Genomic DNA, 23693 nt, shown 5'->3' with positions numbered 1-23693 from the left:
ATATTTGGGTAGCTTATTCCTTTGCTTAAACACTTAATTTATTTATATTAATTCCACAGTAGCAAAATCTTTAGCTTCAGTGACAAGACCACGTCTTGCCAAAATCCCTGGGACAGAATAATGCAACTGCAGAGCCTCTGTATAACTTTTGCTTGTTGTCAAACACCAGAACACTCTCACCACACAGTATGGACATGTTCCACACCACTAGATTAACACATCATATTGACTTTATTGCCTCACTTCATGGTAGCAGAAAACAAATGCTATCTTCTGTGTCATTTACAAATTATGGCTATTCTCAATTGCATTGGGCCAAATTCCTGTCTAGCTAGGCCTCACAGGGACCCAAATACTTCTCCTGTGTATTGAGAGCTTGCCTTCTGTGTGTCAGCCTGTACCTACCTGTGGCAGACTTGGCCAGCCTGAGTGCTAAATGTTCTTCAAGATCAGTGTTTCAGTTTGTTGGTGACAGTTTCCTACGGTACTGTCTATGCTATAATGGCAATGACACATTTAAATACTTAAGATTTACTTTTCTCCACGAAGTCAGTGTGCTACTGGCAGAGTAGCTTGGGTTACCGAACCTGACAAGTGTTCTCCTGTTCTCTCTTCTTTCTGCTCTTGCCCTCCCTAACAGGATTTTGTGTAAGCACCATTTGACACCTCTAATTAAAGGTTTTCTGAGACTCACCGGACTCAAGATGTTTGTATGCTCTCCTTCATGTTTCATGAACCCAAACATCACTTAGCATCTCATAAGTTTGAGGTATCTGCTTGTAGTTACTTCCATTGCTGCCTGAGAGATCAAAGGGCACAGCTACTTCTGGCAGTCTTAAGTGTAAATGAATACTCAACAGCATCAGAAGTTGGGTTATGCGTCCATTTCAGAGTCCTACTTAAAACAGCACCTTTAAGAAAAAATGTCTGCATCATGAACAAAAGTGTGAGCTGAAGTTCCATTAACATGTTTACCCAATGCTCTGATATTCAAGGCTTATAGAAAAGATGCTGTAGCCTATGACTGCTGTTTCCAGGAAAAATCATACATCACATAGGAAGGAGGACTGTTTTGAGTCCTGAATAGTGTGAATGTGCATACAGGCAAACATTCAAAGACAAGACAGCTACTTAACACTGAATCGAAATGTTTGAAATGTGTTGTCTGTGTGCGTGTTCAGCAAATTTTTTTTGTCTAACTCCCCTTTACTCCAGCGAATTTTGTGGCATAAAACAATGTAGGATGAAATGCCATACACTGCCTTTCATGTCAGGGTGGTTATGTCTGTAATATTTTTTGCACGTCATGGAATGCAAAGGCATATCGTGAAGTTGAGTGGTTAGTAATTCACTGTTTCCAATTTCCAGCATTAGGTAGGGATTTTAGTTAATTGTGTTTTTTAACATATTAGTTTATTGTTTTGCAGTAACTAGTATTGCACTTATCACAGATGAGTAATCTGTATGTTTTTGTGGAACTTCTGTTTGCTAAATGTCTGCGTTGGTGGATGAAATAGCAAAGTATACCAGAGTGTCAGTGTCAGCTTGCTATGGTGTACACAGGTAGTCTTTTCACTGACACATTACCTAGTATGCGTTTCAATGGAAAAGTACAAATAACTACTTCTAAAATGCTTTAAATAAAACCTAATTTTTATCCCTAATTTACATGAATGTAGAAGCTATTTACCAAATATTTATGTTGGAAACTACTCTCAATTGCTTTCTGTGCAGTATTTCAGATAATTAACACCAAATAGTGCAAGCAGTGTATTTTTGGAAAAAGACTTGCAGTAAATATTATCATTTCAGAACTTGTGATTTAAATGCCATTGTTTCAAGGGAGTGACAGTATTACTGCTTTTTTTTAGAGCCTTCATGCTATGGAAGGCCATGTGATGATAGCTTTCCTGCCAACTGTTCTAAACCAGTTGTTTAGAGTTCTCACTAGAGCAACTCAAGAGGAAGTTGCAGTGAATGTGACAAGGTAAATAATTTTAAGTGCTTCATAGAGTTTAAGTGATGGCTGGGTTATCACGTAAATCTGTAACTGAGTAGCATTTTTGCTATTGCAATCATAGCTTTCTTTGTAGGCTTACTTGGTTTCTGACTTCTGTTTAGGGTTATTATCCATATTGTTGCTCAGTGTCATGAAGAAGGCTTGGATAGCTACCTGAGATCTTATGTCAAGGTTGGTAAAAGTAAATGTTTCCTTTTTTCATTTCTCTAAAAAGAGTATATTTAGATTTAGTTGCATCTGTTTAATTTCAATTGTTTCCTATTATGTCGTAGTTTCATATTATATTCCTGTTTTCCTCCCCCAGTATGCTTATAAAGCTGAACCCTATGTTGCTTCTGAATATAAGACAGTACATGAAGAATTGACAAAGTCCATGACAACAATTTTAAAGCCATCTGCTGACTTTCTTACAAGCAACAAGCTACTTAAGGTATATATTGAACTATACTTCTTACTCTATGTTCTTATCTGGTCATAACTGAAGAATAGTAACTAATTGTATTGAAATAATTATTGAATGCATGACACAATTTTACGGAAAATTTTCTTTTCTCTGCAGTATTCATGGTTTTTCTTTGAAGTTCTGATAAAATCAATGGCTCAGCATTTGATAGAAAACTCTAAAGTGAAGGTATGTCAACTTTTGCAAAAAAAAAGTTATAAAAAGAATTTGTATAGTCTCTTCTTTCTTCAATCACATATTTTTATTGCCTATTAGAAGAAAAAGTTTTATATATACTTGGTTATGTTTTATATGTAATAACATTATTTGTAAGAAAGGGAGGGAAAGAGCAAAGCAGCAGGAGAAATCAGTTGAAATATTAGATAGGAAAAACTGCAGGGCTAGATTCAGTGTTACTGTAAAAGGATAGAAACCCCTTAAAATCCGTACAGTGGAGTAGTCTATGTAAATCATCAGACCCTCTAGTAAGATTTCTTAATACTTACGGTACAATGAAGCTGGAAGCAATAGGTAACACTGTGGGCTTTGATGTAAGTACTACCCAAAAATATGTGGGCTTTTTCCTGAGTAGTACAGTAGCTGTGATATAAAATGACTGAGAATGGTGAATCATGCAGTTTACAGTCCTCCTGTATGTGATAAGAAGTATCAATGTTTAATTCTGTGTTATTTCCTATGCTGGAAGGAGAATGCTAAAATTTAGAAACAGGCATTTTTCTACCAGCTTGGCCTATAAGCAGTATTTTTCTTACATTGGTGACAGCTTTTTAGTTTACTTACTTCTGTGTTAAAACAAGTCTTGAAAGTAAAGTTTCAAGTATACAAAATAGTCCCAGCTGAGTAACATACCAGGTTGTTCTGAAATCTTTATCAGTATTTTCAATGTGTATTTAGAACATAACTGGAAGTCTGAAGTACATGGAGGCAGGGGGGAATAATAGGCCAATGATCAGGAAAAAAGCTTTAGAGTGCTACACTTAATACTGTTCTGCTGTGGTATGGTCGTAGAGTTTGAGTCTCAGTTCAACTTACTTTAAGTGTCTGGACTTTTCTATTTCAGTAGATTTAATCTTTAAAGAAATTATTGCTTAATTTTTCATTTAAGAAGTAAGCTCCATGTGGTAATTGGTCAAATGAATTTTTCGTCATTAGATATTCTCTAAAGTAACGTGTTTGATGTCGAAATCCTAGTAACCATCACTTTTTCTTAGAATACTAATACAGAATAAAAATGTTTTCCTGTTCATGTTACTGGTTTGCTTTTAGTTAGAAGAATTAAATTGTATCACCAGACCGACTGTTATCTAGTAGTAAATAAAAAAATCTGCCTTAATACAGTGTTCAACTGGACTCATTTTAGCACTAATTAGTGAGACATAATTTGCAGAAAATCATAATAATAGAGAAGAAAAGCATGATTTATGGATTCAAGTTGAACTATGCGTTCTACTGAAATACATCACACAGTAAAGATACCAGGCTTCAGCATTGCACCCTTTGTAGAAATAGAAGGAATTATTTTTTTTTAACAATCCAAATTAAATAAGGAGAAAAATCTGAAATATGCGTAACTATTTTTCCCATTGCTTTGAAATGCAGGAGGAGCTCAAGTCAGTTTGTGAGGCTCCTCATTTAATAGCAAAATCGGTTGTGTATTTTAAGCTTAACTTCCCCCCACCTCAGTCTGCCCAGCTATGTTTTATTCTGACTTTCAGTTTCTATGAGTAGATAAAATCTGCAAAGACTATCTGACTTCATCCTGTTATTTTGCATTTGAAGAGGACCTAAAATTTTGCTTGTAGCGTCATGAGATGCTAGCTGCTGTGTTGCATTTTTGTATGGGTGAAAAGGAGTTGTCGCCATTTAAAATATAATGAAGAGAATGATCTCCTTTCTGTTACTAAAAAGAAAGGATGAAATAATTTTGTTTTTTAAATAAAATCTCAGCTTTCAATTGGGGCAGTTTTTCTGGAAATTCTGGAACCTTTACTGGCAGATTTTTTTAAAACCAGGTTAGACAATTGTTGTCAGGGAAAATGTTTGGTGCAAAAACAACCTGATGCACTCTAGTATACAGACATAAACTTTTACCTGGTATTTGTAGTCTGTTTAATCTAGAAATAGGTCTTTAGTTTAAGGAGGTGGGGGGAATTTGAATATTTACATGGTACCAGTACTACAGATTTAAGTATCTTTTGAAATGTGGAAAAAGGCAAGCTTTTATCACTAACTTCTTAAACTGTCTAGGGAAGTGTGACAGCTACCGTTTGTTTCAGGAGTTTTTAGAATGCAAATAGATGCACAAAGGGTTTGCTGTGCATGTAGTGCCGTGCATGCTTTTGCATTTAAGATGTCAAACTTCTTTCTCGTTTTAACTGATCAGCTGTTTGGGAATTCCTCAAAATTTCTAGCAGAAAGAAAAGACTTACAACTTTTTCTACCACTAATCAATAGAAATACTGTTATTTCAAGCCAAAGTAAGAAAAATATTCAGATGGAGTTTTTTTCTTGTTCACTTTTTTCTGTTTCATAGTATCTGTTCAAATAATTCAGGATGGATCTTTAAGTTTAAATTTCCATTATTGATTTGATGTTCCCTGAGGAAGGAGTTTGTGCTTCTGTTCACTCTGAATGGAGTATTTCTTATTTCACCCCCACTATTTTGAGCTTATTGTAATCAGTTAAATTAATTATATTACTTTAATCAATTCAACTGAAATGAAAGTATAGTCTTATAAAGCAGAAAACACTGCTTCTTATTTAAAGCTGAAATTTTCTAGAGACTTCTGGAATTGAATTAAAATTTTATAATTTAAAAATTCTATTAAAAAAACTGAAATAATTTTTGTTGGTTTCAGTTGGTTTCAGTACTTACCTGACAGTGCTGGCAGTACTTTTTATTTTACAGTGTTCAGCTCTGAAAGAAGGATACAGTTTTTCTGATTACAGAATGTGGTGCATCTGGGCAAGGTTTTTCAAAACATGGTGTTTGTGAAGCTTATATAGCTTGAGGAAGTTTTCTGTTGGATTTCGTAGATGATACTCTGAAAAACAACAATATGCTGATTTGTGCTTGGCTAAACAAAGTTTACATAATTTTTCCAGATTTTAACAAACCTACAGAAGTCTTTACAAGTTTGGAAGCAGCATATTGGTTTAAAAAAAAACTTCAAAGAAACCACTAATTTGCTGTCATGCAAACCCATTTCCTTAATTTAATTATATCTTCCTGCCAATAGGGATTACATTTTTAAATTGACATCAGACGGTGGATAAAATAAGTACAGTAGAATATCATCTTTTTTAAAGCAGGAATCTGTGTAAACAAACAAAAACCAAATGCAATTTACTTTTCAGAATGATTCCACCAATGTCCAAGTCTTCGGTATCCTCTCCCATATAATCTGCATCTCTTGTATAGTATGGTACACTACCATTGATGAGCATTCACATTACTGCTAGTTCCTTTTTATTTTTTTAATTTTTTTTTATTTTTAATACATAAATTATATTTGGAGAGCACCAGCACATATGTCTGAAGAACAAATTCAATTTAACAAGACTTTCATTTTAGGGAAAACAAAGTTGGTGGAGGAACAGTGTGTCAATTACAGATGCCTGAGACTGATTTAATTACCTGGTGTTATGGAAATACGGTGTGAAGGTACACCTACAATACAATCTGAAAAATTGCTACTACTCATAAAAACCTAGATGTCCAAGTGACCTAAGTAACTAAAAGAAAAGGCACTGATTATTTTCTTTGTTTAGTAGTAACAACCAGTGGCTGAGACCTAATGGCCTCAACTTTGCTGTACTTGAAAGACTGAGCAGTTCATTTTGTGATTTACTAATTACGTGCTGTACAAACTGTGGTCTTCTGGGATTGATTTCTAAGGGTTGTTATAACTAAGCATAGGATTTTCATTAAAATGCACCAAAAGATGTAGGCAAGAGACAATTCAGTGTATGTTTATATTTCTGAAGATTGGTCTAGGAATTATGACCTTTCTTTAAGTGATGTTTTACATCAACTTGTTGCATCAAATTTTGTCTATTACATGGGCTTATATGGTCATGTAAATTCTGGGGAAAAAAAGTCTTGGTCATTTTAAGTAATCTTTCTGCCCTACAAAATTCTTTAGGTAGGCTAAAAATTTACATAATTTCATTTTAATGAATGTTTGCTCTACCTCTTAACAGCATAATTGTTAACACGCATTTTGTAGAAGGTGGGCTGAGAAAATACTGAGCATGGAAAGAGCATGAGTCTTTCAAAGAAAGTACAAATTGCTAGTTGCATTTTATTTATGATTCCAAGTTGCCAGAAAGAAGTAGATAAACCACCAAGATGTCATCTAAATACCGATGCCACTTTTAACTCTATAAGAGACCCCATTTTATTTTGGAAAATAAGGATATGCAGTGAGGTTTTTTTATAGATTTAGTAGGTTCTGTAGACATAAATCTTTCTAAGATGATAACAGTTCATGCAGAGATTTTCTTATGGAACATTGAAACTACCAAAATGTTGCCGTGTTTTTTGTTAGGACTTAAAGGTATAGAAGCATGCAGTAATTCTACCTGAAGAGGAAAACCACCCCAAAACAAACAAAAAAGCCCCACCCCCAAAGCCCTAAGCTTCATACTGGAAAATACCTGTCTGGTTTCTGTTGATGTCCCACTCAATAGAGTGTTCTACATGCTAGGTTTACTTGTTGCAAAGGAACCCCATTCACATCAGGTTAATATTTTGTTTGCTTTTAATCGTATCTTCAAAAGCAACCCCCAAATATGAACTGTTCAATTTTACAAAGGAAACAAATTCTTTTAACACTACCTTTAGATTCCAGTACTTTACTGTGAATCACCTTGAACTGCTGTTCTTTCTAATTCATCTCCTGCAATCGCATGAAGTAAGGTTCATAGCTTATAAACTACTGGAGTGACTTTTTATGACAGATTTTTGTTGTCTCCACATTTCATGTTAAAAAAGACATTTCCACTTTTAGAACTAACCTCGTTGTCATCTTCCCTGTGACATGAAAGAAAAAGCAGCAGAACTCACCTCTTGTTTGCATGTATCCCCATTCCTGAACATTGCTTTTTGATTTACAAGCTCCTTAAATATCAAATAAATTATTTTGCTAGCTTTTTTCTGTCTTACTGGGTAAGCTAATAAATAGAACATCCAGGAAACGTAGGAAATACTTATGAGATCTGATACAAAGATGCATTTCTGGGTGCAGCAAAATTATTTCTATGGCAAGAATTTTGTAATATTTAAAAAAAATATTTAATTACTGTCCAATAAAGACTGAGTTACAAGACACTGACTGGCATACCCACCAACAGAATTTTTAATTTTTAATTGTTATTTTATTAATTAGTACTGTTGATATTTATACAGGGATCTTTTTCAAACTTAATATATCTATTTTTTAAAATACTTTTTTAATACTTTTTTAAAAATAGAACTAGACACTAGAGCAAATTGTGTGATCATCAATTTATGCAGGGCCTTGACACAATGACTTCTTGTGCCTAGGAATGTTGCATTCAATATAGTTCAAAAAAACTATTTAAATAACAAAGTATTCAGAGCACTTGGGTGTTTTGATTTCAGTTTTCAGAAAGAAAAGACATAATGACTTTACAGTTGGATCAGTTTTTGTCAACATCAACTTCTTCAGCCTCACCCCGCTTGTCATTAAGTCCCTTCAGACAAAAGACAGAATCTTTATGAAAGATTGTAAGATGTAGAAAAATAAAAGAGGCTCTGCAGTGCCGAAGAGCTGAAGAGAACTTATTGACCAATATTGGTCAGAATGTACAAAATCATTGATGAAGATAATATAGATGGTGAGGGGAAAGGAGGAAATTGTGAACATGGATGAATGAACTCTTTTAAGCTAATTGGCAAACTACCTAAAAGCAAGGGAAAACAGTTTTGATTGTGGAAACTTAAAAACATGGAGAGTAAGATTCTGAAGCCTGGAAGAGCTGAGATTTGAAGTTGCTGATGAGCAAGAGAAACAAAGAAGCATGGATGAGAATTTCCACAATGGCAAAAGGCAAAGGAATTGTTAAAAATATAGTTGCAGAACAGCAAAAATTGTTTTTGTTTTTTTTCCAAGACAGAAAGGAGAGTCTGATAATGCAGTTACTATATGTGAACCAGCTGATGTCTGCCTTCAAAAGGAAGATAGATAAAATTAAATGATTCCCTCTTATTCTTAGCTTCTGTCATCAAGTTTATTGTAGTATAGAAAAATATTAATGCATTACACTTACAAACTTTTATACACGTGTTTTTGTCATCAAAGACTGCCTTGCTTGAATTTTGATAACAGATGTTCGTGCGTGTTGTAATATTTTCTTTTAACCAAATGCTCTTTTTCCCCCCTCAGTCTAGAAGGTTCAGGAAAATATTGAATATAAAGAAAATATTACTTTAAATGACAAATGAGAAAATTTGAAAACTTTGTCTTCCCTCTCCCTGTCAGGTTATCTATATTTTATCTCAGGTAAGTTTTCTGATCTATTTTAGTGTTATAAACCATATTAAATATTGTATCTGAATTTATTTCTAGCTGTTGCGAAACCAGAGATTTTCCGCTTCCTTTCATCATGCAGTTGAAACAGTTGTTAATATGCTAATGCCACACATCACTCAGAAGTACAGAGACAATCCAGAGGCTTCAAAAAATGCAAACCATAGCCTTGCTGCCTTTATAAAAGTAGGTACACAAGCGACTTGGGCTCTGAGGTTACTTTTTCAATAATACTGCTTCTTCGTGGATTTTAAAGAATGTTAAAGCCAACTCACGTAAAACTGAATGTGCACAATGCTTTTTGAGTATAATTCTATGTCCAAGTTAAAATGCATTGAAGTATAATTTGTGTCTTCTGTAATCAAGAAGACATCTGTTCAAAAGTTTGATATTTTTAAAATGAATCTGTATTTTATCCAAAATGTTTTTTGATTTTTCTTTTTTTCTTTAAAAATGTCATCTACGTTACTTTCTAATGCTACAAAAGCTTCATACATTGAGTAATGTTTTATTTGCATGCATTTTATGTAGACAGACATTCAGTGTCTTTTCTTTTTCAGCCAATAAGGTCCAGTAGGGAGAAAAAAAGATGGTAAATAAAATGGTAGATAAAGCTGCTAGTGGCATGCCATTTTCGTTTCTGGCAAGATAGAGTTCTTCTCTTCAAACTGCTTTTTATCTGCACTCTAAGGGAAAATTTGGTATTCATATATGTATACATATTTTTAGTTTGCTTGTTTTATTCATTTTGATATTCAAACTGAAATACCAATAATGTGTTTGGAAAATAAACTTGTTAAATACAGAAATATAATTACTGAGCACTGAGACAGTACTAAATCAATTCTATCTTGGTTTTACTTGTTTTCCCCAGAGGTGTTTTACTTTTATGGATAGAGGCTTTGTTTTCAAGCAAATTAATAACTACATCAGCTGCTTTGCCCCAGGAGATCCGAAGGTACTCAGTGTTTTTTGAAAAAATATTTTTAGGAGCTGCGTCGTCTTGATGCATGTGAATAGAGTCATGCATTAAGTCTTCAGACTTCTTCCCAGTTACATTAGAAGTCCCTGCACTGCGCCTAGAGCATTTTTTTCCCCATCAAATCACTTTTTCATATTTTGATTCCCATCTTCAGGTGCAGCTTTACCACCCTAGAGCGTGTGTATTGCAAAAGTGGTGGGGGGTGGGGGTGCAACACTAAGCAGAAATTTTAAGCATGAATGTGAGAAACGCTAAAGTTGGAAAAGTTGATATCTGATAAGTTTCTGTACATTTAGTATAGTGGTGAAAGATTGTACCAGATGCCCAAAGAATTTCTTCTGTGGGTCCAAACTTTTCTTACATCAGTACATAATATGCTAGTAAACTTAAATAACTTAAGACAACAGGAACAGAAAATAGAACTATATCCAGTTGTCAAGTGTGAATTATGCTGGAATTATTTTACACTGACATATGGAACTTTGACAGGTCTATATCCCTCGTAATGCAAGACTGAGAGAAATCACCCTTTTGTGTTAGAAAGCTGTTTTTAATGTGTTATTTAAATCAGTGCATCCATTGTTTAATTTGTACTTTAAAATTATTTTTGCAGACTCTTTTTGAATTCAAATTTGAATTTCTCCGTGTAGTCTGTAATCATGAACACTACATACCTTTGAATCTACCAATGCCATTTGGAAAAGGCAGAGTTCAGAGATATCAAGGTAAATTTTTCCAAAGAAGTGTATGTTATATTTTTTAGATGCCACCTTTTTATTATTAGATGTGTAGACTGTGTAACTACAGGTCTATGAGATGTTGGAAACCTCAAAATTGTTAAATGGAAGCCTAAAGTTGTAGTCGTTTCATTTAAACTTAAAGGAATAGTTTAGGTAGTAGAATAATCTATCCAAACTGTCTAGTCACTGAAGGATACGCTAAACTACAGAAAACTATGTACATGGTAAATCCACATTAAAGGTTTGCTGTCTGAAGCTAAAGAGATCTCAGGTGATGTGGTTGGCTCTTAATTGAGTTACACGAAGGCCTATAGAATGTCTGTGCTGTCTTATTTATGTTTCTGACTTAATGGATTCCCTTACTGGAAGAGTTCTTTGAAAGATGAAAGTGCTTTGAGATTAGCATCTGTTTTTTGATTACTGCATTGAACAATGACAGTGAATATGAGAAACTCTTGAACACATCCTCAGCTGAAATTTTAAACATATATATTTTCTAATAAATAAGATCTTCAAGCTAAAGTTTCTCTTAAATCTGTCATATATTCAGTACATAAATACACTGGATTATTTCATTACACAAAAAATACTTTTAAAAGGGAGGAGTTTGACTTTGACTTTGCTGTGTCAGACGTGCTGTGTTTTTGTGTGTGTGTATGTGTCTATATAATATCTATATATCTATATGGGGCTTAGTATAGATTTACAGTTAGTTACTACTAGAAATACATTATGAAATAAAATTACATTGCAGTGGTTTAAGCACAAATGTTCAAATAAAATGTTCTTTAATTCTATTGTAATTAATGCTGAATATATAAACATTTCTGGAAAATATAGTATTGTTTAATTGTAGCAGAAAAATTGCCTACTGTATTACAATGCAGGTCTAATTTCCATAGATTCATTCAATTTACATTGTTTAAAAATTATTTTGTCCTTTTGTGTTCTGATACATTGAAAAGAAATTGCTTAATTTGGACACGGGTGTTGCAAATGCAGTCTCTTCATTACATTTCTACTACACACTGCAAATTTTTGGGACCATTTTCTGTAGAGAATATTAATTAACCAAGTTCACAGTTGTTAGCAGGCTTTATAGGCTATATTCATAATAGATACATGTGTAGGATAATGAAGAAGGAACTTAAAACTACAGTACAGAAATCTAAAACTTCGTAATCCATGTTTTGCTTGCAGTCCTTCAAATTTACTAGCCTGGGACTGAACCATAGACTAAAAATTAAATTTTACTTCTACCATACTACTAAATTACTGAAAGATAGAATGTGCACGACCTTTGTGCACTGTGTGTGTTTTCAGTGCCTGAATATAGATTTAGAATTTGAATTTGGAGCTGTAAGATGCTGGTCTAGGTAAATTTAATAGGAACGCTTTTGAATATTGGACAGTATTTAATATATATTTTTTTTAAATAATGTATTTAGATTTCTCCAGCTTCTGTTGATTGAATATACATCATCATTGTTTAATAAATGCATCATTATGCAGTGAATTGGGCTAGGGATATATGAATAACTATGACTATATGTATGAATATATATGAATTTGTCAATAATGTTGGAAACATTTTAGTTCAGCTGTAAGTTAATTGATAAATTGGTTTAAGTAATACCATTCCTTACATAGAACTTGTTCTTTACTTCCAGACCTTCACCTGGACTATTCATTAACCGATGAGTTCTGTAAAAACCACTTCTTAGTGGGACTGCTTCTAAGGGAGGTGGGCAATGCATTACAAGAGTTCAGAGAGGTGCGGCAGATTGCTATTAGTGTGCTCAAGAACTTGATGATAAAGCATTCTTTTGATGATAGATATGCCTCTAGGGTAAGTGTATTACTATGCTAGTAGTACAAAATAATAAAGATTAAGCATGCACACATGCAGAAAGTTTTATCTTTCACAAAAAATTTGTTAATTTGTAGCAATGCTATTTCTGTTCGGACTGTGAAGAAAATATGTATGAAAATTGTATCAAAATCAATCTGCAAATCCCATGTTTTTACCAAATGAAAGCACAAAGCAGCTTTTAACATAATTACATGTGTTTATTACATTCTGGCACAGTGTAATCTAACTGCTGTTCTTAAAGTAAACAGATTTTTACAAACATTTTTAAAGCTCTTATTTTCATTAAACTTTAACTCTTAATATTTGGCAGCTGCCTTTCCATTATCTATTATTTGTAAAATGAGTATAAGAAAGCTACAGGTCATGATAGTAAATTTTGAGTGATTTTTTTAATTTTCCTGACTTGTTTTTAACATCAGCTGTGCTATGGACAAGCCATAAAATTTTAATGGACGATATCATTAATTAATATCAAGCTAACATAATATTAATTTACTTGGTTAATCTTAGCTAAAATCACATTAATTTAGGGTTTTTTCTGCATTATATTGAAACAGTAAATAAAATTTACTGACCTTCTGTAAATTAGAATGAAATACAGTGATGATCACCGCTTTTGCCATTTATGAACTTATGAATGTGGGCTCTGGCTTGGCAAATATTTATTAAATGCTTTTTTTTGCAATTTAGGAGTGAATAGCTTAAAAAAATATTGGTGATTAAAAATTAAATCCATAATTTTTTAATGAACTGGTAAACTCTATTTAGAGCCATCAAGCAAGAATAGCCACTATGTATTTGCCGCTCTTTGGACTGCTCATAGAAAATGTTCAACGAATCAATGTTAAAGATGTGTCTCCATTTCCTGTTAACCCTTCCAGCAATGTGAGTGACCATTTCTACTTGGTATTCTAAATTATTTTTATCGTAATTTATTGGTAACGTGTATATGAAACACTGCATACTTCTGGCAAACAAAGAGTTTCATAAGCGTCAGAATTCTGTGAGTTTGTTCTCCTTGCTTTTTCTGAGCTTTAAAGCTTAGTTAACCTTTATGGTTTTGGCTGCAGTTTCTCTTGTCCAGCTAAGTTATGCCATGTGATTATACTGCCATGTAACATCTTCCTTTTTCTATGTCTGGTGCATGTGCCTATATTTCAATACAAACTATAGACCACACAGGATTGGATCCACTGCATCTGTTTGAGTGTTCTAAGAAGAGCAGCCAAAGAAGCTGAAGGAACAGTGTATTTGAAATAAAAAATATCAGTTGTTTCTGCAATTTAACGGCCTTCTGTTTGTATCTGTTACCCAGTTTTGATACAGTTTCTGAGAGGAGTTTTCATTAAATTGTCTCTGTTTTTTACTAAAGAATTACACTTTTGTTTAGTCTGCCTGCCAATCTGTATAAACAGTTTGCCTCTATTCTTGTAGATCCTGGCATGGAGGCATTTGCACACAGTTCATTTTTATGCAAGAGGATACTCCCCCAACATTTAACACATAGAGAATTAGTTATGTTCACTAAAATCCCAACAGATTCAGTAGTTGCTGTTGCTGTTCAGCAGAAAAGATTGTATATTGGTGGTAGATCTTTTGTTTTTAAATCTTATTTTTCAATTCAGTCCAACACTGAAATAAATGGACTATCAAAAAATGGTTAATTTTCTAGAAATTAGAGAATAATTTTAAACCTTAAAGGAGTGTGCTTTTGGAACAGATGTGGTGTAGGAGGGCTACAGGAGAATGAATTCAAATGGAATTTGTGAAGGGGTATATTGGTATATTATAGTTGCATACAGTTATTGAATCTAAGATGTAATTATGAATGTATTTTGTTTTGTCTGTATCTTGCTGTGTTTCATTTGGTATTAAAAAATAAATTCAAAAGAGGGAATTCTCTTCCAAGGTGAGAAATGTTTGGGTGTTTGAAATAGAAGTAATTTGGTTCTTTTGGAAATATCTGTTTTACAGTGTTTAAAATTCAATGGAATGTTAATTTCTTCAATGTTTCCTGAGGTATCTTAAGTTTTAGGCTATTCCAAGCTTGTGCAAATACCTGAACATCTCATTACATGCTTTTGAGCATAATTAATAGAAATTAAAATTTAAGAAAGAAATATGTAAAAAATACTACTCTAGAAGATAAAGTATGTCATAGTCACTAAGTCCATAATGTTGGAAAACATTAATCACATTTTCCTCTCTTTTTCCAAACAGAGTGCAAAGGATGATGCACTTAATTTGCCAACTGCAAGTCAGCTAGTGACACCACAAAAATCAGGAAACACATTGGATAACAATCTTCCTAAAGATCTATTTGGTGTTATCTCTGGCATTGGTAAGCACTTAAAAAATACAATAAAATAATTAAAAAAGGAACCAGTTTCCTTTTTCATTTGTTACCAGAAATAATTGTTCTGTGTCCAACTTCAGTTGCTTTCTGCATATATACTTGAAGGTTACTGCTACTTTCATTAACAGAACCCTAATACACTCAGCTGTTCAGCATGGGTCAGAATTCACAGTCTGTACATGAAAACTTTCTTTTGGGATCTTTCTGGTTTTGCTTTTCTGTTTGAAACTGAAGCTATTTCCTGGAGAGAGCTGCTTTTTCCCCCGTCAAAGGTGATAGTTCTTATCTTGCTGCAGAGAAATAGGAGACAAGGCTAGCCTTAGTCACTTATGGCAAGAGTGCCATAATCCACGGTTTTGTACATCATGTTAGAGACCACCTGCTTGTGCACACCTGTGGGCATCCTCCTGTCTGTCATCTTAATGTGTTTTTCTATTTGTTGTTGTCTGCTGTAATTAGTTGTGTCATCTACTAGCCAATTAAAAAAAAAAAGGGGGAAGGGGAGTTTTTTAAATGTACATGCTGCTTCATGTAAGTGTGCATGTATTGCTACATACGTTTTTTACGTATGTATGTAGTTGTACATAAGTCTGTGTGTATGTACATACATATATACTTTGCTGAAACTCTAGAAAAAGTTTGTCTTCATTAAAAGTAACTAAATGGAATTAATTATTTGCCGTCTTAAAAAAATATATGCATATATGGTGGGTTTAGAATTCTGACTAAACTATGGAGTGACTTTTTTCAGTATATGTATTGTTTGAGACTTTCATATTGTTTTGGGATTTTTTAGCTTCTCCGTACACCACGTCAACTCCAAATATGAATAGCGTGAGGAACGCTGACTCAAGAGGCTCTCTTATAAGTACGGACTCAGGAAACAGTCTCCCAGAAAGACACAGTGACAAGAGCAATTCTCTTGACAAGGTAAAAAAAAAACAAACCAAAATAAAAAACCCAAAGTGTATTCCTAAAATTTCATCTTAATTATCATAGGAGTTAACTTCTCTAATCTCCATTGGGAATAGGCTTTCCGGAGTAACTGTAGAGCACTATTTTACATAAGTTTTTCTTTTGCAAAATAATTATCATATGAACTCTTTTTGCATTGAGTTTATTAATCTGTTTTGCAGAAAATACAAACAGATTTTCAGTGTAGAGACATAAGCAAGCAGTTGTTTTTTCTTTTGCTAGAGAAAGGCACTAGATGAAGTGCATTGAATTTCGTGTGAGAACTGAATTCTAGTTAGGACAGCTTCTTTTGATGTTGTGGAGACCTTCACTCCATCCTGCTCTATACACAATATACATAGCACTTTTAAAATGTTGAAAAAACAGTTGCCGTGCTTTCTCTAGGTGATTTCTTTTATATTAGTTTGACTTTAATAAATAATTTCACTTTAAAGCTGTTACAAATTAGGAGTTCTGGCTGCAGTAGCTATGAGGTATTCAGTCATGTCTTACTAGACCTTGTGTTGCTACTGATCACGTTTCATTTTCTTAGATCTTGTTGTGCAAGTCACAACATGTTAACTTTTTCCCCTTGACTCTGACATGCCTTCGTGTGGCAGAGAGAGAAGCTTCTCAGAAGGCACTCTGCTCATGCTATGCGCCCTAATGGAGAAGAAGAAGAAAATTCTCACCCTGCAAAGAAAAACCGTGTTACTATGGATTTTTCACTTCTGACAATTCCAGCTTTGCCAGAGAAAATTTTGCATGCTGCTTTCTCTCTTCAGTTACAAGAAGTATTTGTTTTTTGTGCTTGGTATAGTTGAGCTTCTGAGTGCAGTGTGTGATCAGTATTTTTGCCACTTCTTTGCAACAGTTGAATCTTAAGCCAAGTATGTACAATGTAACCATGTAAAATACCTTCGAATGCCAAACCTGGAATAGTTCATGTACATGATTTAATTTAAGCATAAAAATCCAATCAGCAGAATTTGAGTCTTGAGGTCTTTAAATAGAACTAAAAAATCTTTTTTGACATTGACCAAGTAAATAAAGAAATATCCTTTGCATACACTGTTGCTAAATGGCAATGCTGTCATCTATTACTTAGTTGTCATGTTGCTAATTACTAATATGTAGTGTTTTTACCAAGGAAAAGGGTTTTCAAAGGAGTCAACATCCTTTGAAAATTCTACTCTGGTCTGCCAATTTAGGTAATGCAGGATTTATGTTTTGCATGCTGTTAATATTTTCCCCTAATAATAATTAATCCTGTCGTCTTATTCGTTGCTTTCCAAACTTTCTTTCTAGTAGATCAGTTGTTCGGTGCACGTTATCTTCGAGTTTTTGCTCGTTGCTTGATATAATTATTGAAGAGCCATGTTATTGTTCTAATTTTCTTTCAGAATAACCTGTAGAACTGTACTTGTGGAATCAGAATTGGCTGGAAGTATATCAGTTTCTATTTTAATATGTGCACACTTTATAGGTTATTGACATGATTTTAAATTAAGCTTGTGAGTAGCTATAGTCCTATGTACATGTTCATGTTTATTATCCATGTACATGTTCAATTATTTTAGAGGGAGTATTATCTAGTGCTCTGGACAGTATCCAAAAGTCCAGGAAACTCAAATTCTGTTTCTGCTCTGCCACCCCGTAATTGCCTGCTCTATTTCAGTATCCATAAAGCTGTATAGTAGCACCTCCTTGTTCACCAGAGATATTTCAAAAATAAACAGTTTGTGAACTCTTTAGAATCTGCAATAATCAGGCTTATATAAGTGTCCGTTTCCTCCTAAATTACAGTAACTTCTGACTAGTGTTAACCCTAGTTTCACATTCAGTTTCACTGTGCATCCATTCAATGGCTAGTATGTGACAAATTTACACAGATTATTTTAGGACAGCATCTCTTTCCTTTTACACGGAATGTGTTAAAGGGCTCATCAGTCAATTGATGTGTATGCTGTGAAATGTTCCCTCATGGATTAGCATGTCTCCTGCTTTCAGTGAAGAGTGTTCCTGGAAGGGTTGTCCTACCCGTGAGGTATTGGCACTTCTCGCTTTATTTGTGAAACCAAGTGCTTTTCTCCCTTGAGTCTGTGTTTTGTTTTGGTTTTTTTCTAATTTTGATATGAAGGATTTCTTCCAACACTGGTATGTGTCCTTAAAAAGCTCATGGAGCCAAGATGATCCAACTTTCTTGTAGAAACCAAAGAGTTGCACAGATCAATTGTACCAAACTGTTGACTTTACAGAAAACTTATTAAATGTCTATTAAGTGACCTCATATTGGAAGTGAGATTTAGGCACTAAAAAGGGCATAATTTATCCTTTAAACAAACATTTAAATAGTGTATCTGTAAAAGCCTCAGACTGAGGGTTTTGTAACACTTGATTGTGTGGAAATTATTCTTTTGCAGATAAGTCTTTGCCTAATGTTCGATTTATATATTCTCAGTTTTATTTTTTCCCTTTTTTTTGGTGCACACACTTTGAATGACCAGTTATGGGTTGGTTTTTTTTTTTGGACAGACTTTAGTATTGAGCATTGCTGATTAACCTCCCTTATAAACAAATGAAGCAGGGAGAAAGATTTTTTTTTTTTTTTTTCTTTTTGAGGCAAGGGCAAGTTACTTATCAGTAGTTAATCTTCCAGAAAGCATATTATTGCCATTCATGTATGTTTTCCTTGAGGTTCTTACATCTTTAAATGGAAAGAATTTTGTAGAGGAAGGTCTGTTTACAGTTCAGCATAAAGTCTCTTCAAAAGTAAAGGAGCATATATGTTTCATCTAACAGTAGCATTTAGTTTTAAAGTATTTCATCTAAGCAGAAGGGGTATGCCTGATTTCTACAATGTGGGTATCTATTATGTGTAATTAACTTGATTAATAATTATTGTTAGGTAACTTTTCCTCTTATTCCTCCCTCTGGGGGAAAAAAAAAATCATACAAAGAAGGAAATAAAAATAAACAAAGGTAAAGAGGCTTGATTTGGTATACTTCATGTGTGTAATGTGTGTTTTAGTGACCTGTCTCTACATGAAACATTTTTGTCTCCGTTCTGAGATCCTTTTTCTGTTGCAGGAATTAATAAGGCAATTTAAAACATTTTAGTCTATTATCAGTTTAAGAACTCTTCAGCCAAAAAATGTCTGTTTTCTTTTCAGAACCAACAGAGCAGCACTTTAGGAAGTTCTGTAGTTCGATATGACAAACTTGACCAAGCAGAGATCAAAAGTCTGCTCATGTGTTTCCTTCATATTTTAAGAAACATGTCAGAAGGTAGGTAGTTCCACCTATTTTTCACAAATTCGAAATCATGTGTTGGATTTATGCCTGTGATTTTAATACCTTTTCAAAATCAGCAGAATATTTTAGGTGTAGGTACCATGTTGTGCTGCATTTTACAAATATGTGTGATTGATCAAATTAAACTCTGACTGAAACCTTGTAAGCATTAAGTACTCATGATTTCTTCAAAGTGTGAAGCTAACTAAAGGACTTGGTAAGAAAGCAAATATTTGTGTGTGATTGTACAGTCCAGTTTGGAAAATGGAGGTGAAGAATAGTTCAGTGATCAGTAGAAGAGTCTTAGGCTAGTCCATTCCTCCATTCTGCAGAACTTCCTGTATTAAAATGTAACCAAATTATTTGATCACTGTGTATATTTCCATTTCTGGAATGGGGATATTAGTGCTTCTTCATTCTCCTGGGATGTTTGTGAGATGATCCACTGAATTTTTGAGAGCGCCATATTATCCTGGAGAAGGTTGCAGAGGTGTAGAAATACTACATGAGTGGCAAATCTTAATTTTTTACTAGGATCATACAACTCAGAATCATCCTTATCCTTGACCAATATTTAAAAAAGAGGGCAAGTCCCTTTTGGTAAAAACATTGAATTTTTCAGTTTGTGCTAAACGTATCAAAAGTAGTTAATGTATTTTTTGTGCCTATTTTGATGTTAATTTCTAAGAATCAAGTTTAAAATTAGTTGAAATCTAATTTATTACACCACTTAATCAAGAATGAGAATTGAAAGGTTAGTAAGTACTCAGTATCCAGTCATACCATTAGATTTTCATGTAATTACATCAATACTATTTTATGTATTTTAATTACAAAGAATAATAAAACTAAAAAATATATTTTTTACTATTTCACACTTTGAAATATGTAAAAATTAGTCGATTTCTAGGAAATTCAAGTTAAAATTTACATAAGCATAGTGGGGATTTTTTGGTCTCCATTCTCCTGGAAAAGAACAAGTGTCTCATAAACTTTGCCACACATCTTTGTAGTAACTTTGAATCTGTTAGCTAATTTTGAACATTTTTGGAAAAAAAGACCAGGTCTTGGCTATGTAACTGCAAGCTTTCAAAGAAATATATAGCCATTTTTGAAATCTGTGCAAATAAAGAAGATCTGAAACCTGTGCTGAAAAACTATCCATAGTAAAGCATTGTAAGTTAAAAAAGAAGAAATCATAAATTTGAATTTAAAAAATGTTGAATTTTAAAAATCTATAAAGAAGCAGGTTATAGGAATAACAGTCCAAAGTATTCTGAAGTCTTATGTTTTTAGAACACTGTGGTCACTAGTGACTACACAATTATTACTGTTTAAATATAAAATTGTATGGGAATATTATGGATTAATTAAAAGCATATTATAGATACTCATTTGGAGAATTGATATGTGCATTTGTATAATCAGCTTCAAGGAAAACTTTAAATAGTAAGAGTTATCTGTACCCCACAAGCCATTTTTAGATTCTCTGAATCCTCATTATCTGAAAAGAACTGATTTTAACTCTTCTACTTAATATTTTTGTGTGTTTCATGCCTTTGTCTTGTTTTTAAAATTTTTCATTTTCCTAGATGCATTGTTTACATATTGGAACAAGGCTACAAAATCTGAACTCATGGACTTTTTCACGATTACAGAGTAAGATCTTTGTTGAGCTTGTCATAAAATCACGTGTTTAGTTATGCTGTTAAAAACGTGAGTGTGGATATAAGTGTGTATACGCCTTTGTATTTATTTATTTGAAAAAATAATGCCATCTTGGTCTGTTTAGAAGTCCTTAACTTCATGTACACGATTGCATGTCTGTCTAATTCCAGCATAGTTTCTGGAATTAGGCTATACAGAAGTGATCTCGAGAAGTACCTAAACAGTGAGTAGTGTGCAGAATATTGCCATGCTCATGGAAGAGGAACCAACTGTCTTGTTACCTGTCTGCATTAAAATGCATCTTGTAATGTGAACTGCTGAAATTATATGGTTGCATATCAATTGATTGAATTGTGTAACTTGAGAAACAAAGGGATATGAACCATCCTCCTAGCATTCCTCTTGTGTATTCTGCCATTCTGTAGGGGAAAAGATACAGGATGAATCCAGTATTTGTTATCAATGGCTACACTCCATCCCTATGAACGCTTAGTGTGTTTGTTCATGAGAATTGACTGATACATTAATAAAAAGTGAAGAAGGCGCTGTAAGCTTGAAGTGGTGCGCAACAGAAGCCTTTCTGCTTGCTTTGCTTGTTTCACTGGACTGCTTTCCTTTGTTTCTGTAGTAGAGGCTCAATCAATGTAATATCAGTCATTAATTGTGTTATGGAATGTGCTACTCAAGGTTTATTTTAGGAATATACTGTAGATAGTTTTAACTCATCATTTGAGTACATCTGGCATGATATTGATTGTACCAGAGACAGAACTGAACAAGTAAATGAACCTACTTAGTAGACTCCATGAAGTCTGAGGTGTAAAGAGTACAGAATCAGTGGCGAACAGTATATTGTCATTAGATGATTCTTACTTGAGGTCTGGATAGGATTGATTTATGGTCAAATCAGTAATCTCAAATTGCTAATTATCAAAGATTTCCATCACAATAGCAGTATATGGCATACAGAATAAAATTTCCATCTTGTTAGTCCAGTGGATAATATCACAGTTCCTTAAACTAGAGCAGGAGCAAGGCTTATAAAAGTCTACCTCTTCTAATTCTAGGAGTATTTTGCCAATGCAAATAATGTTTGTTTTGATGATGATTTTTATTAATACAGGGCAATACCATAGTTTCTCATGATCTCAGTAAGACAGTATTTCTGGTAGGTAAATACTTGCCATGCAAAAAACTTTTTCTGAAAGGCTTAGAATCCAAAAAAGACAAGAAGATATCAGGGGAATTGAGGTTAGTTTCCAAACAAAGTGACAAGTTTGGGGGAGGCAAACACCATTCTGACTCTGCAGACTGGAGACAGCTAATCTGCTTAAGGTCTGAGTACAAAATGGAGCTGAGTTTGAAGAGACTGCCAATCTTCTCCCTCATTCACAACTGGCACATGGAAGAGAAAGCCTGAAAACTGGCTTTCAGTTTGGATTTACACTTTAAAGAAGAACTTTAACAGTATTCTTACCCGGGGGCCAAGGGAAGTTGCATTGTGTTCTGAATTATCAGGATAATTACTTACGGTGGGAAAAGAGTAAAAGAAAATCATTATTACAGCCTCCATCCACATAACTTTTCTTGATTTGAAAGTGTGACTTCTAGTTTATTAGTCGTCAGTGTTGTGTACTTATCAGTTGTGAAGACAAGCAGAGGCACCTGGCAGATTAGGTTATACTTTCAACTTTCTTGCTGGATCTGAACCAGTAGTATTATGATTCTTTAAAATACAACATCACATTGAAGTATAGATTTTTTTTTTTTTTAATGAAAAATTATTTGGGGGGATTTGCCTTTATCATCTTCTTATTGTAAAAGCAGATTCCCTTTAGAAAGTAGTTCTGTCAGAAACCCTGCTGTTGTTATCCTGGAATCTGGAGACCTTAAAAAAAAAAAAACAAAAACCAAACCACCCAACAAAACAAAATACCCAACCTGTAACCAAGAGGGTTTAGGCCAAGGGGAAAAAAAAAAGCAAAATATATTGCCTTTGTTTTGAACCTTTATACACATTTTGCAAAGTATGTTTATATATATGATGTCTGGTTATCTCTTTGCTTCTGTCCTTCATGTTACTGGTCCTGGACTGCTGTTCATTTGTAAATAACTGTTAACTGTGGGCCTCATTTCACATAATGAAATTTTATCTGATAGTTGAGGCTAAACATTTTTTCTCTATAAATATTAAAAAATCTCTACAAGATGAAGCACTTGAACTCACTGTTTACAGTTTTCTAAGGTGTTTTGGTTTTTCACCATTTGGCCCTTCTACCTTGTCACTGTTAGGCTCACACTAGCTGTTTTAATTCAGTGTTGAGATAGGTGTGCTCCGGAGGCAGCCTTATGTGCCTTTTGCTATTAGTCCCAGTTTGCCCAAAACAACAACCAACTGTGACTGATTTCAGAAGAGCATGCTTTTCTTGGCTTGGGGACTGGAAGGGAGTTTCAAGGGTGGGAGAATTAAAGAATTTTTATGACATAAGTTGAATAATTCCGATGTACATAAATCTAGATGAGATTGTTTTAAGTGTTGCTTCTCTGACTTATGTATTCTCTGCAGAGTGTGCTTACATCAGTTCCAGTACATGGGAAAACGATACATAGCCAGGTACTGTGTGGAATTTAAATTTTGCTGTCTTGTTCACTAAGAATAATAGTGTGTGGAAGATGCCTTGAATCTCTGTTACAAATAAATTGCATGAGTAGAAGAGTTATTGTGAAATGATACGTAACAGTTTGAAGTAATTGGTTACTATATTAACAAATATGTATCCTGTCTGAAA

General features: G+C 33.8%; 1 protein-coding gene across 8 annotated transcripts in view; it reads left to right on the top strand.

Annotated features, from left to right (window-relative positions):
- The window catches only part of DOCK9 (dedicator of cytokinesis 9), a 111824-nt gene that overhangs the window by 55736 nt on the left and 32395 nt on the right, over positions 1-23693 (top strand). For all 8 annotated transcript variants that reach the window (XM_059835941.1, XM_059835943.1, XM_059835944.1 and 5 more), the window contains exons 24-37: positions 1872-1987; positions 2122-2191; positions 2325-2450; positions 2580-2651; positions 9077-9223; positions 9912-9995; positions 10633-10744; positions 12430-12608; positions 13401-13517; positions 14853-14973; positions 15785-15918; positions 19116-19230; positions 20829-20895; positions 23471-23518. In XM_059835941.1, coding sequence (XP_059691924.1) covers positions 1872-1987; positions 2122-2191; positions 2325-2450; positions 2580-2651; positions 9077-9223; positions 9912-9995; positions 10633-10744; positions 12430-12608; positions 13401-13517; positions 14853-14973; positions 15785-15918; positions 19116-19230; positions 20829-20895; positions 23471-23518 — 1508 coding nt within the window. The remainder of the gene's footprint in view (positions 1-1871; positions 1988-2121; positions 2192-2324; positions 2451-2579; positions 2652-9076; positions 9224-9911; positions 9996-10632; positions 10745-12429; positions 12609-13400; positions 13518-14852; positions 14974-15784; positions 15919-19115; positions 19231-20828; positions 20896-23470; positions 23519-23693) is intronic.

Source organism: Gavia stellata, chromosome 1 (assembly GCF_030936135.1).
Source record: "Gavia stellata isolate bGavSte3 chromosome 1, bGavSte3.hap2, whole genome shotgun sequence".
Lineage (NCBI taxonomy): Eukaryota > Metazoa > Chordata > Aves > Gaviiformes > Gaviidae > Gavia > Gavia stellata.
Note: the sequence above shows the minus strand (reverse complement) of the source record. Positions and strands in the feature narration are given on the sequence as shown.